Raw genomic sequence first — 17,667 nt, 5'->3', positions numbered from 1 at the left:
GGTTCTGGAGCCTTCCACCCTTTTTTTTTTTTTATCAGCCTCTCCTTTTGTGTCAGAAACAGAACCTACATTTAGTGTGCATGCATTCATCACTGACGGTTTCCTCTTTTCTCTCTCCTTGCAGGGCCCCAGGGCTGCTGCCATATGAACCTTTCACCATGGTGGCTGTGAAAATGCTGAAGGAGGAAGCATCTGCAGACATGCAGGCTGACTTTCAGAGAGAAGCAGCTCTCATGGCAGAGTTTGACAATCCGAATATCGTCAAGCTTTTAGGTATCTCAGGGAGGTATCCTGTTACCTTAACAGGATGGTGCATCACATCAAACTCTCCTCATGCTGCGCTGAGTATACTGCTGGCCGTCTTGCTGCCTAGCTCTGCTTCCAGTCTAATAACATTGACACACATGTCTTACAGGGAAGACATGAACTTCCTGGAACTGTGATTTATTTTGAGGGTACTTAAAAGAAGTGGCTCAAGTCTTGTTAATTTTATAGGTCCCACTTATTACTGTGATGTCTGCACTTAATAGCATTAAAAAACCCAAAATTAAATGAACAAAAAAAGCCAGCAACAAAAATGGTCTCTTCCTTTCCTTCCATTCTCATCTGAAAGGAAACCCTTCTTTGTTGTTATTTTTAAGAAAGTCTTGTTGCAGCTTGGCTAATAAGGCATTTTCTGTGAAGAAAGCTGCTGACCAAATTTTCTTTTAGAAAATTGTTATTTTTTGTCTGAAGTAGATGCTGCTGGTCAGTTTCATCTGGCAATCCTGCTCTAAGTAGCTGTATGCAGATCTGATTCCCGTGAACAGGCATCTGAGATCTTGATTTATTATAGTAGTAAGCTCCACAACATTTTGAAATACATAAACCACAGTTTTGGGAAGTCTGGGTTGATACAAGTATTTTGGCTACAGAAAAGCAAAGCAGGAAATGCACCAAACTCGACTAAACTTTGCCTTTATTGTTAACACATTTTAGGCCAGAGAAGGGCAAAGGTACAGAACAAACTCTTTTCACATCATGGGGCTGTGCAGAAACAGCCACATTGTTGAAGACAGCTTAGATGATAAATCTATCACATACACTTGACATGCTTGTCAGATCCTGATTTCATCACATTGGGAACAGCCATTAGATTTTCCTCAAAGTTTCAAATACTAGGTTGTCAACCACAGCTTCAGATTTCACAATAAGTTGCACCACTAATTGCTAAAGGATGGCCCTAAGACAGCAAATCACATACATTTTAAATGTTGACTTTTGATGGTTGGCAGTTTAATGATAGGCACACTTATATTTTTACTGTATCACTGTACGACCAGTAAGGTTTGTGGAAGTGTGGTTAAAGCTGGCCCTCCAATAAAGCTGGTGAAGAGCCAAGCATGTGCCCTTCAGTGGGACAGCATTCTGCATTTAACAGATATGGCATATGTCTCCTTTCTGCTGTCTGTTTTTGATTTATCTTTCTTTCATTTTTGAATATCTGTCATGCCAAAAGTAATTCCTGAACCAGTATTTTTTTTTGCATGAGCTATAAAAAAAAAAAAAAAAAAAAAAAAAAATAAAAAAAAAAATCCATAAGGGTGGGAGTTTCCTTCCAATTCAAGTGTTCCACTGAACCCTTGAACATGCCCCTTGTGAATACTTCTGAAGTCTTCCTGCACATATGTAACCCCTAAAACAATGTTACTATTAGTACAATAATTACAGCAGATAAAAGAATTAAAAAATAACATGATGAGAACTTTAAAGGTTACTTCCTGAAAGTCCTTGTAGTTGCGCCTGGGAAAAGGCAATACTTTTGTTAAGGCTAACTTAAGCAGGATTGGGCTCTTAATTAAACATAGCTCCAAAAGTATGTATTTTACCTGGGATGTCAAGAAAAATCGTGCATGCAGGTAAGTGCATGACTTGTGAGCGTTGCCCAGAGCTCAGCATTAGGTGCCTGATGAAGGAGCTTCAAAAGAGACAGCGTGCATGATGGATGCATGCAAAGTGGATGGGATTTGCATGGTCACCTCTCTCTGGCCCTTCATGCATTATTAAAAGTATCCCTCTTGTGTAAGTATTTTTGGACTTTCTGGGTTTTGCACAGCAGAACTCTCTTTGCTACCCAAATGACCTGTGTGGTCTGTCCTCTCCCAGGCGTGTGTGCGGTTGGGAAGCCGATGTGCTTGCTGTTTGAGTACATGGCCTACGGAGATCTAAACGAGTACCTGCGTGACCGCTCACCTCGCAACCTCTGCAGCCTGGCGCAGGGCAGTCTGGACACAAGGATTCACCTCCCGAACCCCCTGGCACTGTGCTGCACCAGCCAGCTCTGCATTGCCAAGCAGGTTGCTGCTGGCATGGCGTACCTCTCTGAGCGCAAGTTTGTCCACCGGGATTTGGCCACCAGGAACTGCCTGGTGGGGGAGAACATGGTGGTCAAAATTGCTGATTTCGGTCTCTCAAGGAACATGTATTCGGCTGACTATTACAAAGCAAATGAGAATGATGCCATCCCCATCCGCTGGATGCCCCCTGAGTCCATTTTCTACAACCGCTACACCACAGAGTCTGACGTGTGGGCCTATGGAGTGGTGCTGTGGGAGATCTTCTCCTATGGCATGCAGCCCTACTATGGGATGGCTCATGAGGAGGTCATCTACTATGTGAGGGATGGGAATGTCCTCTCCTGCCCAGACAATTGTCCCCTGGAGCTCTACAACCTGATGCGCCTCTGCTGGAGCAAGTTGCCTGCCGACCGGCCAGGCTTTGCCAGCATCCACCGCATCTTGGAGCGCATGTACGAGAGGGCTGTGGCCAACATGTCGGTCTGAGGGATGCATTTTCTTCCTTGACTCCTGTGTCCACCTATCCACGCTGACTTGGACCAGCCCATGAGCTCTGAGCAATGGTGGCTTCACACAAAGTCTGCTCAGGGGAGGAGAAACGGCTTGTTCCACTACCAAGACTGGACCCCCTTATGCACCTCCTTGAGTGGGACTGTACCTCTCAAACCACAGGGCTGACATTTAGCCACCAAGACAGGACTCCTCAGGTTGCTGAAAGTGCTGGCCATGCTAACTCAGTACTTATATTTAGCATTTCCAGGAGCACAGGATTGCCCAGGGAAGGCAAACCAATGTTTCTTCCTAACTAATGTTTTTTCCCTGCCTAACAGGTCCCACCATGCCTTTCTGCATTTATGCTCTTGGCTTTTACCTTCCCCCCCCTCCCCTTATGTTTTCAAGTATTATTTAAAAAAAAAGATTGCAGAGTTCAATCTTCTTTTGGGGATATTGTTTATTATTTTATTTTTGCATACTGTTTACTATTTTGTTTTTGCATAACTAGTTCTTTTTTGCAGATAAAGGATGTTTTTGAAGCCATAGGCCACTTTCTTCTTCCTTTTAACTTCCACTCTCATGACAATAACACTGACAGAATCAAAACAGGAGCCTGCTGGACTACTGGCAGCCACCTGCATCTTATGTTACAGAGACAAGCAAACTCCTGTCAAGCATGACACTTTCCATTTTTCAGTGTGGGAAATCCAGAGTGATGTTCGTTTTATGTTTGTTAAACTCTCACCTAAAAGCTTTCCTTAACCATTGAAGCACTTCTTTCCTGCCTTCCCCTGAAGCAAAAAAGCCATTTGGTGCTAAGGGAGAAATTAATCCCAAAGGCCTGGTCCTGCACCTTGTAGGCATCCAAGGTATGTTTATTTGCTGCTGCATGGTCCTCACTGTGCCAAAAGCAGGGAGAAAGGTAGCCCCTGTTGCAGAAATGTGGCAGGTTGTATTAATTGTTTATTTCCTTTTCATTTACAATCTTTGCCTCCAGCTTCTGGTTTTCCTTTCCTGACAGTATCTCCTAAGTTCCACTACAGTATTTGCTGGCCACCTTTCCTTGTACTGCATTTTAGAGATACAGAAGTAAGGAAGGTGGATATCTGCCAGCAGTGGCCTTCAGAAACAACCTGTCAGTTAGGAGAAGGTGGAGAAAGTGGGTGCACACAACAAGTATTGCCAACTGTCCACCCGCAGGGCAAAGATGACACTGCCTCAGTTACACATAGCCTGCAGCCCATCTCCAAATGCTGAGTGCTTCTCTGCTAAAAGTGCTCCAAATTGTAATAGATACTTCAGTGACAGAAAAAATTTTATTCCTCTGGTGACAGGTGTAAGATTTTAACTCTTGTGGAGTGAGGAACAGTTGTCCCAGAGCCTCATTGCTGATACAAAATATATTCTGAGTCTGGGATGTGGATTATGACTGAAGAGCAGGAGTGCCAGTGAATGAGTGTTCAGTGTGGCTTCTGTAACTGGGACACACTGGTTTAGCCTACCCAGAAAGCAGCACCAAAGAGCAGCTACCTATGGTTTCTGAAAGGTAAGCTTGAAAAGATCTGTCAACCATTGTGAAGAACAGAACTGGAAAGAACATACTTTCCTCTGCTGCTCTCCTGTTTGTTTGGGTTTTAATTTTTATTTTTATTGTATTTTTTTTTAATAGCTATAGTTTGTACTGACTGTGGCCACAAGAGCGTAGTTTCACATTTTCAGACCACTGGTGTCATTTTCACTTGGAGCAAAGAGCTTGCAATTACCAAAGACAGTGGCAGGGAGGAAGTTTGGGCTGCAAAATGTTGAAGTGCTGAAAGGGTATCTGCACAGTGAGCACAAAATGGCCAGTGCTGTCTTACTCATTTAGCAGTCCTACCAGGATGCAGCTATGACACAGCAGTTTACTGAGGTTTGGATGCTAAAGACAAATACCCTCGAAAACCCCAAAGCCCTCAATTTAAATAAAAGTTATACTAGAGTCCTTATATAGCTCCTGTTACTGCATTATGACCACCCTGCAGTGTGCACCATTAAATTTCTGTTAGGTTGTATCAGTTCCCCATCTGTCTTCATGTTCTGAGGAGGCAGGAGTGAGGAGGCAGGCCTGGAGGGATGGGGTGTGAGTGGCATCCCCAGCTGAGTGGACGTGCCTGCAGCCTCTGCCAAGCTGAGCCCAGCACTTGCAGCATCTCTGTAAGGTTGGGTGCACATTCAAGATCCTTGCAGTGCTCAAGGCACCAGGCATTTTGTCACCCTCTTTAGAGAGGGCAGGGTCAGAAGTTGTGTGTGGGTAGTGATGTGGGTCCAGGTACCTAGCACCTCCTCTGAAGATGGAATGATTCTTAGGCTAAGCAAAGTGCACAGTAACAGATGCAAAACCTGCACCATGAGCTAAATGTAAACAAACACACCCATTTACAGTCTGAAGGACAGTCTGCCTTTCTGCCTTCTAGGATCCCAGTGCTGGCTTCAATTGTTCATTCTCCCTTTCCCCCAGGAAAATGATTTTGAAACCACAATTACAGCTTTCTTCTTGTTAGCTGCCTGTAACGGCACATGCTTGGAATTTTCATTCACTTGCTTTGTGAAAGAAGGACTCCCACAAACTTGGAAGTGTAACCCTTCTCATCTCATTTTCCTTTCCCAAATGCTTCTCTCAGCGACCCCATATTTAGGACAGCAGTGGAAAATTTGGTATTCCTCATCCAGCATTCCAGCCTTTGCATTATAAGCATGCACTGAAGTATGTGGCAGTCAGGGACTGCAGGTCGGGAGGGAAAAAGATTCCTTTGTTGCAGGAGGAAAAGGATCATTTCAAGGCAGACTCAGAGAAGCTCTCAGCAACGTGCTCTCCAGGGATGGTAATCGCTTTTGCGTACCGATCCAGCAGGAGGGCTTAGCACCTAAATGGTGCTGTCCTTTGAGGATTAAACTGTAGCAGAACTTCTGCTGCCTTAGTGTGTAGCTGGATTTTACTGTTTCCTTCTGCTGTACACTTTTCAGCTTGCTAGGAGCTGGAGGCTGACTGCTTTCATGACATGCCTTCTTACACAGATTTTTTTTCTCCTCCTTCTGTTTAAGATTCTGCTGTCTTCATTCTCTGCTATACAGTCTGCTATACCAGATTCTTCTAGACTTCCTGTATTATAATCATGTAACATGAATTATTTTGGATGGGAATAAACAAAGGGATTATGAGAGAGTAGAAGAGAAAGAAAAATTTGTTACTCAAAAAATTGCTTGGAAGCAAAAATATTTTGCTTCTCTAGTTTGGATTTATAATTCATGTGGAGAGAGAGGACGAATCAAAAATGAACATTTTTGTGTTCGTTTTAGAAAATTTGTGTGCTGCAATGCAGAGCACTTTTCTACATTTAGTTCTGTCCATACTGGCCCAAAAAATATGGTACACTTAATGAATTTGCATGTCACCCTTGTGCAGGGACCATACTAATACATGAATTTAAAACGAACCTTTTTGGTGCTTCGGTTCCCATTCCCACTGATAGCAGAGGGAGCCAGCAATCTGGGGCACTGGATGAGACCCCAAGAAGAGGATTTGCAGCACATTCAACGTACCCATTCCCTCTGGAAGTGTGCTGCCTTAAACACTGGCAGCACATATATATCTTTATCCTGGGTAACTATTGCGACATCCGATCAACCAAACAGCACAGAGATCCTCTCATGCTCCTGTGCCTTTATTTAACAGTTGCATTTAAAATGCACTTTTATAAGCATATATTCCGTAACTGATTGGACACTGTTTGTAACATGATCAAATTTGGTTCAGAGGAACTTCCCTTCAAACACTTTGTGGGCTAAACGTAACTGTCTCCTCTCATTTACCCAAGGGTGTATAGTAGTTATTATTCTGTGATTGTTTGTTATACCTTCATGAATGATGGCTTTGAAAGACATCCCTAGCAGAGATGTACATTTCTCATCATCTCAACTTGTGTAACTCATGTGTGCAATATTTTATAAAATAAAGAGACATTGAAAAGTATAATACTAATGCTTTTCTCTCTGTTCTCTCCAGTATGGTTTTGTTTTTTGAAAATGGATGTATTTCATTTTATTAAAATATCTTTATTACATATTTACAGTGGTTACATTGCAGTAATAAGTCAACTTACTATGTGTGCTCAAAGGCATGTTGTTTTGGTGGATTAAATTTGGTGCTATAGGAGTACAGTAAGAACCTTTACATTATGAGAACACATTAAGGGCTGGACAAGGGAAAGGAGGATGTTTTTACGGCAATGTGGATTCCTTTGACCACTCTCTCAAGGTGTAAGATGTCTCACATAGATGGGAATGACATCTGTCTCCCTCCCAATATCTGCTGGTATTTGTGCCTGGATTTTGATCTCACACCTAGATGTGGGGAATTAAAGTGTGACATAAAATCAAAAGGGAATTGAGTTTGCTGTCTGTAGAACACAGCTGAGCAAAGTTTCCTGATAATAGGTTTGTCTAAAAAAGCTGTAACTCCTTTTTTCTGCTCATGATCCTTGAGATGAACTCAGTAAATCAGTGAAAATTTTAACTATTTCAAAATGAATTGCAAATCTTTAACACTCAAAAATGGGGAACCAAACAAAATTTTCTGACTACAGTTACCCAGGCAAACCAGGAAGTACACTCTTTTTTCTCCCTCTTCCCGCCCCTCCGCCCCCACCTCAAATAAAATCTAAAGCGTTTTCTGCAAATCGTCTTGCTAGAAACCTTAGAAAAAAAAGTGTTTTGTAAATGTTGTCCTTGCTAAAAAAGTAAATAATGAATTAGGAAAGGAGTTATTTTTTCATCCTCTCAATCTGATTGAATCATATTAGAGAGCTGGCTGTTACATGCCAACTTTTTCAGTGCACAAAGAGAAGCAGTTATACTCATTTCCCATCACCAAATGAATAGACTTTTGAATCTGTAGAGAAACATTCTTCTAGCCTGGCTAAAAGGCTGACCCTGTGACAGGATCTGTTGTCTTCAGCAGTACAATCTCTGTCAGGCTTCCCTTCTTCCAACCGCCTTCTGAGGTCACCTGAACCAGACAGCACAATGGGATGTCCCCAGTGCCTTGAGTCACCCTGAGTATTTTGGGTAATTCAGCCATCCTGCATGAAGAAATGAGAGTAACTTGTGGCTGGGAAAGCAGAAGCATGTAATAGATAATTTTGTTTTTCTTGGCTTTTATATGTGATTTTGTAAATGCATATCCTTGTGTTTGTGTATGTGTGTATGGGAACAGGTTGAGGAAGCTTGCTTTGTGTGGAGGGCAAAAGAGGTTTCAGTCAGCCATCTATGCAAATTCTTTGTTGTGTCTTTCCATTCATTCTAAAACTTCGCATCTGCAGCTGAACGTAATGACATCTCACTTCCTCAAAGGAGATTTGAGGTCATAAGAAGCCTTTGCTAAGTTTCTGTCATTTCAGTGATGTGAGAATTGCTGCCCCTCTGCTGCTGGTGTGGAGCTCTAAAGTAACATGAAGAAGGTTTTCATATTTCATAAAGAATTCAGAGGCTTTAAAATGCAGGACTAGGATCATTTTCTTATAAGCAAGAAGCAAAAAAGGGAAAAATCCCCTATCAATTTACCTACTCCACCAAAACCACAGAACCTGTTGTAGTAATGTCATGTTTCTCAACCTTGGGAGAGAAATTTTGCAGTCAGCATTGACAAATCTTTAGAAATTTAGAAACCTTTCTGTACAGTCTTGCTGTTCATGCCAAGGGCATTCCTTAGAGGCCTCTGTCTATACCAGTGGTAAAGTGGCCAGTTGTAACTATAGAAAGGCGAATATCTGATGAACTCGAAGTTGCCCTTAAAACTAGTACTTGCAATTTTCTTCAGTGCTGGAGTGGTAGCTGTTAGCAAAGGTCATACTTTATACCACTGACATATTCATGTGCTAACACACCATCTTATAATGTCCCACTAATTCGGTATTGAATAAGTAAGAGTTTCATCAGCAACTGATAGAATGTTTTATGATAAATTTGGGACAAAAAGCAATCAATTAATTAATTATATTTATTGAAGAAATATTTTCCTTCTGTCTGCTGGGATGCTTTAAATCTTGTGCCATTTGTAGGCCAGTGTGCTTACTTTGACTGTGAGATAACCACACTACACATTTCTACTGGGCATGAGTGAACATGTTGAAGCACTTGTATGTTTATCTGCCCTCCCCCATGGCTCTTAAATAAAAGAGATGTTACATTTTGGGAGTTTATATAGGCTAGCAAACTTCTATGTAAACAAAAAAACCTAATGGAAGCGGAGATCTATGCAGAAATGAGGAGTGCCAGATGAATGAATGAGGGTTATTCACCCTCTGGATGTTGAGATCACCATGTGCTGAATTTGACTTCTTATTTATAGCAGTGCTAACTTCACAGCAGCGACACTGAAGGACAGGAGGGCTTTGCTTATTGTGAAGATGGGGAACTTCCTGTGGCTGGCTGTGAGCAGATGGGATGACGTGGGATCACTGCATAGAAAGTGCAGCAAGGAGCAGGACATTCATCAGTTGAGGAGCACACAATTTTCCTGAGGGACACAGTACCAGGCACACTCAGTCCCATGCTGAATTCACTCAGATTTGGTTGAGATTTATCTGCAGTGCTTTTGTTATTTTTTCTTCTGTTCCGGAACAAAGTGAGGTCTCCTGATGCTCGTGCTCCAAGACCCTGAACTCTCCACACCTCATGCTCTTTTCAAGGCAAGCAGCAGGACAGCCCTACTCCCTTTCCGTTCCTCCCAACAATGCACCACTTTCATCTGATCACAGGGTCCAGATAGGTGCCTGTTTGTGGAGCAGGACATCACCAGCAAACAAGAATGTTTCCACAACTCTTACAGTGGTGAAGAGGTGTGGCTGTTTGGGCCCTGCATAGATCAGCACTAACCCTACCCCAGGTGGGTACCTGACCTGTGATACAGGTGCAAGTCTTTATGGGACTGGGAGGCTGCATTTTGTTTGGAAAGAGCTCCTGGAGAGGACTGTACAAGATGTTCAGATCAAAACTTTTAGCAATGAAAAGCCACCCTGGTTTGAGTGTCATTACTGGCCCTGATGAAGTTTGCCAGGAGGATCTGCATGCCGCTAGGCTGCTGCTCGGCTACATTTCAAGAGAAACTGCCCTGATTTATAGCTCGGTGTCAGTAGCACATTGCAGTCCAACAGCCGTGGACTGGCAGGGGAATGGACAAGATGACTTGGTATTGGTATGTCTTACATGTGAGATCTTCAAGTCAACAGCAAAGCATTTTAATGATCTGTCCTCTCATTAATCTCAGATGTGAAAAATTGTGACTGTCTGGGCACCAGGTGACACCTGTCCAGACAAAACAATAAATTTTTTAGCCAATCTATTTTACTGTGTAACACACCATACAGACACAACACTATAATACTTATACACTGTGCTGAACAGGATTGCTTTTTGCTAACAGTGTGCACTATTGTCCTGAGTCTACAGGACAGAGGAATATTGGATTTAGCTTGCATGAGATAAATCCTGTCAATGAGAGGGACACTCTGCCTATTTGGAAACATACCCTGACTCAGCAAGGCTTGCACAAATATTTTTCTTGGACAGCTACCATGCAGTCAAGTAGCTGCTACTACACATTTGCCCTTTTATGCCAATCCAGACAAAGGATTATCTGTTAGCAAGAAGTTTTTAAAAATAACTTGAGATAAAGTGTTAGATTAAATTCTTACACATGACATAAAATTATCTCTGTCTACAATAAAAAGTATGCACAGTTCATCCTTTTGGAACTCTGAGATCCTCTTTGCCTTCACTGGCAATTCTAACTTTACTCAGAGATTAGTGGGGCTGATAATTATTCACTGCTTCTGCCAACACTGGAGTAAAGGGGCTTCCAATGATCTTAAAAACAAGGATGCAAAGAATCATACACAGGGAATAATTAGACACATATGAGGCTACAGATGCCAAAATATGAACACATTTAAAGAAAAAGAAAACAAAACAGATTACACAAATTCATATGGGAGAGGCCTGTCAATTTGCATTATGTTTGATGGTTTCAATGCTTCACAGTGCTGTTTTCTAGACCATTTTGGAGGAAGAAAGAGCAGAAAACCTACTTTATGGATGTAGGTATGACCTGAACTTGTGCTTTTCTTAAACTATCTGTTGGCAACAGTTGGAGTCATGATACCAAATATCTGTCCTTCTGATGCCCAGTTTACTGCTCCTATTCTAAGATTCCTTTGCAGAATGGCCTAGGTTGTAAAATCTGGGCTCAGATCACAAGTGTCTCCCACCAGAAGGATAATTGGTTGGTCTGGCCTTGGCACTGCCATGTAACTGGATGAAAAAATGTTAAATTTTTGTTTCCCTGTACTGTGTTTAAGTTTCTCTTGGATAATGCTGTAACACCTTCTGAACCAAAACCTGAGCATCCTTCAATGGGCAAATGCCCTGTGTGCACCTGCAGGGCTAAAAGAATCAGAACAAACTCCTCCTGCTACAGCTCAAAGTATTGCTACTCACTGACTGTGTCAATGACTTTTGCTTGTGTTTCCAGCTGGCAAGAGATGCAACAGTATTAAACATTGAAGGGAAATAACTGAAAGGTATAACGAAAAATAGACCAGATGATACTGAGTAAGGAGGCAACTTCTAGAGACTGAAGTCCCTACAGCTTCACAAGGTACCTGCACTTCAGTTAGGAACTCTAACCCTGTGATCCCACTGTGGCAGTTGGGATTGCACAGAGAGATTTTCCAAGTTAAAGTCATGAACACATGCATTTGGAGCCCTTGTCTCTGAGCAATCCATAGGGAAATGTATGCTGACAGGTGAATGCACACTCCATTGGATTCTGAAGTCCATCTGTGTCCCTAAGGCAACCCCTGCACTGAACTGATTTGGTCACACATATTACAGGATCATGTAATATTATTCCTGCAGATTTGGCAATACCATAACTTGTAGAACACCAGCACAGTATCAGCAGCAGTACTTCTTACCAAGTTCTTTTTCTATCTGGTCACTAGCAGCTCTCAGTCCCCAGCTTTAAATGATTGCAGCCAAATGCAGTTCTTTCAGTTCCAAACCGTGAAACCATCAGCCTGAGCAGCTGGCTGCCTTGTGTCTCCTGGGGCAGTCTTTTTCCAAAGAAACCCGTGATTCATCTGCAGATGGCTCCCTAAATCAGCAGACAGCTCCACCCACAGCCAAGAAAACCGGCAATCCCAGTGCTTGCTGCCCCAGCAAGGATGTGAACCCAGCGCTGGCATGGACCTCTCTGTATTTTCAGAAGCTTCTTGCTGTTTGTTTCAGGCTCAATGCTTGGCTGGGTGGTAGGAAGGAGAATGATTTGTGGGACACACTGTTCACCATGGTGGAAATTTGTGTTGCTGAGACAGCTGTGATACTGCAGGACAACACCCACAAGACACCCCAGGATGGGTGTGACTACTTCTGGGATGGCTTTTCTGTCCTTCTGAGGAACACAGTTTGTCCTAGCCAAGCAGCAGCAAGCGTGTTGATGATGTTACTGAGTGACAGACATGGTGGGATACAGCAGGAATCATTTCCTGATCTGCTCCATTTCCTGGGGAAGGAAAAGTGGGGCAGAAGTATGAGACTCATCCTTCACCCTTCACCGGAACAGTTGGTGCTGCTGCTTGCCCTTGAAGTTAAACTTCCTGTGATTTTGGCACTATCAGAAGAAATTTGTTTGCTCAGAACATGCTTGAAAATGCCAGTCGTACTATTGACAGCAAAGTTTTTGTAATGTCAACAATTATGCAAAGCAAAGATTTATAACACTTATGCTGCTGTAAATACGGATGGTTTTGATCACATAACACAGTTTTTTGAGTTGCTGCAAATTCATGCTGCAGTTAAATAAGAATGACCTCTACTTGACCTTCCCTGGCAGTTTCCCACACGTCATTAGAGATCTTCTGGCAACAAATTTATGATTAGATCCAAACATTTTGGCAAATTCCAGTTATAGAAATTTCTGGTAAGCTGAGATTCCAAATAGCCTGATGCTGTCCCAGGCACATCTTCCAGATGTACAATTTTGGTGGCAGACGGACAAGGAAAATTTCCTCTCTCCCTCCTTCCTCTTTCCCCTTGTTTCAGAGGTACTTTTATAAAGAAAAACCTCCTGGTAGCTGCTGGCTGGCAGATTAATAGGTTACAGCAAGCTCTGGGGAAGTGCCCTTCCTGCCCTTCCTACAAGGTTTATCTTCGTTAGAAGTAAATGCATGTTTCAATAAAGCCAAAATCCAGTAATTTGTCACCTACAGCAATACAAATTCATGCTGTGAGTCTCCCAAGTCAAAATGACAAGAGGGCATTGGAAGTCCCCTGCCTTTTAATGCTTGCAACATAGTGTTGATCAGTGCAGCAGAGGGAGAGCAAGTGGTGGAAACAAGGAGACATAAAGCACCTTCCTATGTCCCATAGTGGTGGGAAGGGGAATGCTGTAACTCAGGTTCCAATCAGGCAAACCATCATACCCAGGACATAATTGAAGGCCAGTCCAAGGACAGCTAGAGGTACAATGCCATCTCCATGGGAGACCCAGCAGGCAGTGGGTGCTGGGGCCACTGAGATCATAGAATCATCAAGGTTGGAAAAGACTTCTAAGATCATCAAGTCCCACTTGCTTTACCCTTAGTTTTACCTACATCTCCATCCTGAACAAGCAAATGGGTGGCCTTGGAGCCCTGGTGAGCTGCTCAGCAATGTTCACTGAAGCAGGCTTTTGTCTAGAAATCATTTTCCTAATTCTGTCCAAAGTCATCAAATGTACACAGTCAATAGCACAACGGAAATTTTGTGAGACCCACCACATCCAACTCATTATTTGGGGCTCATACAAAATGAGATAGTCTGCCTGTTGGTGAGCAAAGAGAGACTCTCTACTACTATTGTGAATGGATTGAGATCAAGATAGTAATTAATCCCTATTGTGTATTTTGTATGAGCTTCTGAGAGCTGCCGTGAAGTCAATAGGTGAGAATACTTAAGCAAGCTTGCCCTAAGGGTGTGTGCAGTTTATCCCTTTCTGAGCACAAAAGTTCAGTATTTGGCAGAGACTTGTCTATAAACATCTGACTAGAACCCAAAAACTTGATGCCAAACAGGATAGTTCTGTGAAACAGGCTCAGACATGTTCTTCACCCTGCTTTGGGTAAAATACAGACAAAAGTATATTATGTATCATTACAACTGTTACATTTGGCATAATAGGGTCTGATCCAGCTTTCATTCAAGACAGTTGAACAATTCCCATTGACCTCACTTAGGAGATGGCTACACTCAACAGCCTACTGCAGTTAAGTTAAACACAAATCTAAACATTCAGAAAGCAGTAAGGAGTGCTGCAATGGCTGCTTTTCCCTGGTGTTGGCACCCCTGGGGATTCAAGACAATGAATGTATATGAACCTTTCTGTGAGAAATTATTTTACAAAAAACCAAGCCCTTAGCCCTTTCATGGGCTCCTTTTTCCAGCAATGAACAAACTTCTTCCAGAGAGATACTTTATAAATCAGCTAAACTGAAACTGTGCTAAAACAGTATTTGGGAAACTGAGGCAGAGAGTGAAGATATTCATTACTTTCTTTCATTCTAACATATATCACTTCAATGGCTATTCCCTGACTTTCTTTAACAAAGCAGTGACAAATTTCTGTGGCTGTTCTGGGGCACAAAACATTACTGGACAAAATTAATGCTGCTGCAGAGTCGGAAATGGTTTGGATCATGCAGGTTTCATCATCACTAACAGTGGTCCTGGCTGGGTACCTTTCTGCTGTCTCTGTTTCAGTGTCAGTTGTGCAAAGGAAAGAGAAGAGCTGAAGGAATCAACTCTCACAGTGATTACCCAAAATATTCACAGTCCTGACTAATGAAGACCTTCTCCCCTGTCCTCCCTTCAGATCTTGAGAAAACAAGATGATAACTTACATGACTCTTCAAGTAAGGCTGTTTTAGTCTTCTCCCTCCCAATAAAACAGCAAATTGAGAACAAGATAAGGCTAAGCATTGCAGTCAGTAGCATTGAGATTTGTGGAGGCTGTGACATGAGTAGTGACTAGTTCTTGGCTACCTAAAAAGCTACAGCTTGCATCTTCATCAAATGGAAACACAGAAAGTTAGAAACTCATGGATGGAAAAAAAAGCCCAAATAAAAATCAACCATGATCTTCTATCTAAACAGAATTAAGAAATTTCAGGGAAAAGTAAGTTTCTCCCTCCAAAAAAAACCCCAAGAGGAACTATAACTGCTGAGCTCTGCTCTGTGGCTTTTACAGCGATGTGGGGAGGGGTCACACAAGAGCGAACTATACAGGTGTAAAGAGTAAAAGACTGGGAAGGTGACAACAGGTTTGTGGAGTCCAGATGCTTTGTAGGGGGTGTGTGTCTATTTTTTAGGGGATGCTGGACTGCCAAAATATGATGCACACTCAAATCACAGCCACAGAATATGCTGCCACAATGGAGAAACAGCACAGAATATTTTTTGGGATGAGAATGAAATCAAAAAATCTGTTGACCTCCTTGAAGGCAGGTAGGCCCTTGAGAAATTAGAGGGCTGGTCAGTCACCAACCATGTGAAGTTCTACAAAGGGAAAGTGCTGGATTCTGCACCTGGGATGGGGCAACCCAGGATGTACAGACAGACTGGGGAATGAGGGGCTGGAGAGCAGTGTTCCAGAAAGGGACCTGGGGGTCCTGGTCAATGACAAGGTGAACATGAGTGAGCAGTGCCCTGGCAGCCAGGAGAGCCACCCATGTCCTGGGGTGCATCAGGCACAGCATCACCAGCCGGGCAAGGGAGGGGATTGTCCCGCTCTGCTCTGCACTGGGGCAGCCTCACCTCGAGTGCTGGGGGCAGGTCTGGGTGCCACAACACAGAAAAGCCATTGAGCTGTTAGAGAGTGTCCAAAGGAGGGCACGAGGATGGGGAAGGGCCTTGAGGGGAAGCCGTGTGAGGAGTGGCTGAGGTCACTTGGTCTGTTCAGCCTGGAGAAGAGGAGACTGAGGGGAGACCTCACTGCAGTTACAACTTCCTTGTGAGGGGAAGAGGAGGGGCAGGCACTGATCTCTCCTCTGTGGTGACAGGACCTGAGGGAATGGCCTGAAGCTGTGTCAGGGGAGGTTTAGGTTGGATATTAGAAAAATGTTCTTCCCCAGAGGGTGGTTGGGCACTGGAACAGGCTCCCCAGGGAAGTGGTCACAGCAGTGTTTGGACAATGCTCTCAGGCACATGGTGTGACTCTTGCAGATGGTGCTGTGCAGGGCCAGGAGTTGGACTTGATGATCCTTGTGAGTCCCTTCCAAATCAGCATGCTGTGAGAAGCGAAAGTCTGTGATTCTGTGGAAAGCAAAAGTCATGAGGAAGAGCTGGCTGAAGGTCATTTAATAGTTCCTTCACTTGAGTTCGCCTTGCATGCCCTGTGAGGGAGACAAAACCAACTCTTGGCTAGCCAGTACCAGTTCCAGGAGGGGAACAGTAAAGGTTTACATCTTTTGTTTCACGCTTTGTTTCTGGACCACAGTTCTCTTTGCCAGCACATTTCGTGTGTCTTTGTGTGTCTTTGTGTGTGCTCTCAAACTTGTGGTGATGTCTGCCAACTCAAGCAGTCTTGGGCCACACACATCATCTATGGACTCTTAGAAGCAACAGCCGTTGCATTTCAGGGCAGGGAATTAGCTCATAAATATTTACAAGTCTGTCAGTTACAGAGACAGAGAGCTGTTAGCAAGACAGTTCTGATCAGAATGGGGGAGATGGGGCTTCAGCATACCTAACTAATCTAGTCTGGTAGCTGCCCAGCAAAATAATTTTTGAGCACAAGGAAAGCAGTTTCCCCCTCCCCACTTCACAAGTAAAGTAATTGCAGGATGGCTGCAAAATCCAGTACTGCTCAAAACATGACCCTCGAGGCTGTATTTTTTAATCCATAAGTGACTATATATTTTTTTTAGAGACACTAAATAACTTCTCCCCATAACCTCACATGTTGTTGGAAATCAAGCACGAATACATCAGCTTGATAATGACTCAGAGTCCCAGTTCACACAGTCGTAGCCCCACTCAGGCCAGTACCAACAGGAGAGAGCTAAACATCCCCCCGGTGTCCTGACTCACTGACCTGCTACCTAATGAGAAGACACAGCCATGCTGAGGGTCTCCTGCAGGGATAAATGCTGCTTTCACCCTTCTCTTGGCAGGGAGGCCCGGGGACTTACCAGCAAGGTGCCTCTGCCTGTGGGTGAGGGCTTGGTCCTAATCTGCCTTGGGGCTCCTGCAGCTGGATCACATCTGCAGGCACTAAACCAAACCTCTGAAGGCTGTGCTGGCCTTTGCCAAAACAGAAATTCACTGCTGCAAACTGGAAGCCATCCTTGTCTGAAGGAACCAATTTGCACACTTAAAGTACAGGCCCTTGGAAAATGTAATGTCTTCCTCAAAATTTAAATAGGTTTTTTTCTAAGAGGTCAAGGATTTTTTAGTAGAAGGATAGTGTTGAAAATTAGGAAGCTGTTGGTGTTTGGGTAATTTTATTTTTTTTTTTTAATTGACCATGGTAATAGATCTCAAGGCTTAGCACAATGTTTTAAACAATAGTACACCACCAGGGGACAGAGAGGAAAAGATGAGCCACAGTGGATAGGTGAGAGACTACAACATATGAGGAAATGAGGGGGTTGATATAGATGGTCTTATCTTCCCTGATCCAAATCACATGAGACACAAACAGAACCCAAATGGTCTGGGAGTCTGGGCTAGACTGGCCTGCAGCAAGCTCAGCAACAGATATTGA

At 43.3% G+C, this 17,667-nt stretch overlaps 1 protein-coding gene across 1 annotated transcript in view; it reads left to right on the top strand.

Moving 5' to 3' along the window:
• Positions 1–2,822, top strand: part of MUSK (muscle associated receptor tyrosine kinase) — a gene marked incomplete at both ends in the record, with an annotated part of 53,992 nt that extends 51,170 nt beyond the window's left edge. The window contains 2 exons of the mRNA XM_082301146.1: positions 125–273; positions 2,146–2,822. Of these exons, the coding sequence (XP_082157272.1) occupies positions 125–273; positions 2,146–2,822 (826 nt within the window). The remainder of the gene's footprint in view (positions 1–124; positions 274–2,145) is intronic.
• Positions 2,823–17,667: the final 14,845 nt, after the last annotated feature.

This window comes from Coloeus monedula (assembly GCF_965178545.1).
Source record: "Coloeus monedula genome assembly, chromosome: Z".
Classification (NCBI taxonomy): domain Eukaryota; kingdom Metazoa; phylum Chordata; class Aves; order Passeriformes; family Corvidae; genus Coloeus; species Coloeus monedula.
Note: the sequence above shows the minus strand (reverse complement) of the source record. Positions and strands in the feature narration are given on the sequence as shown.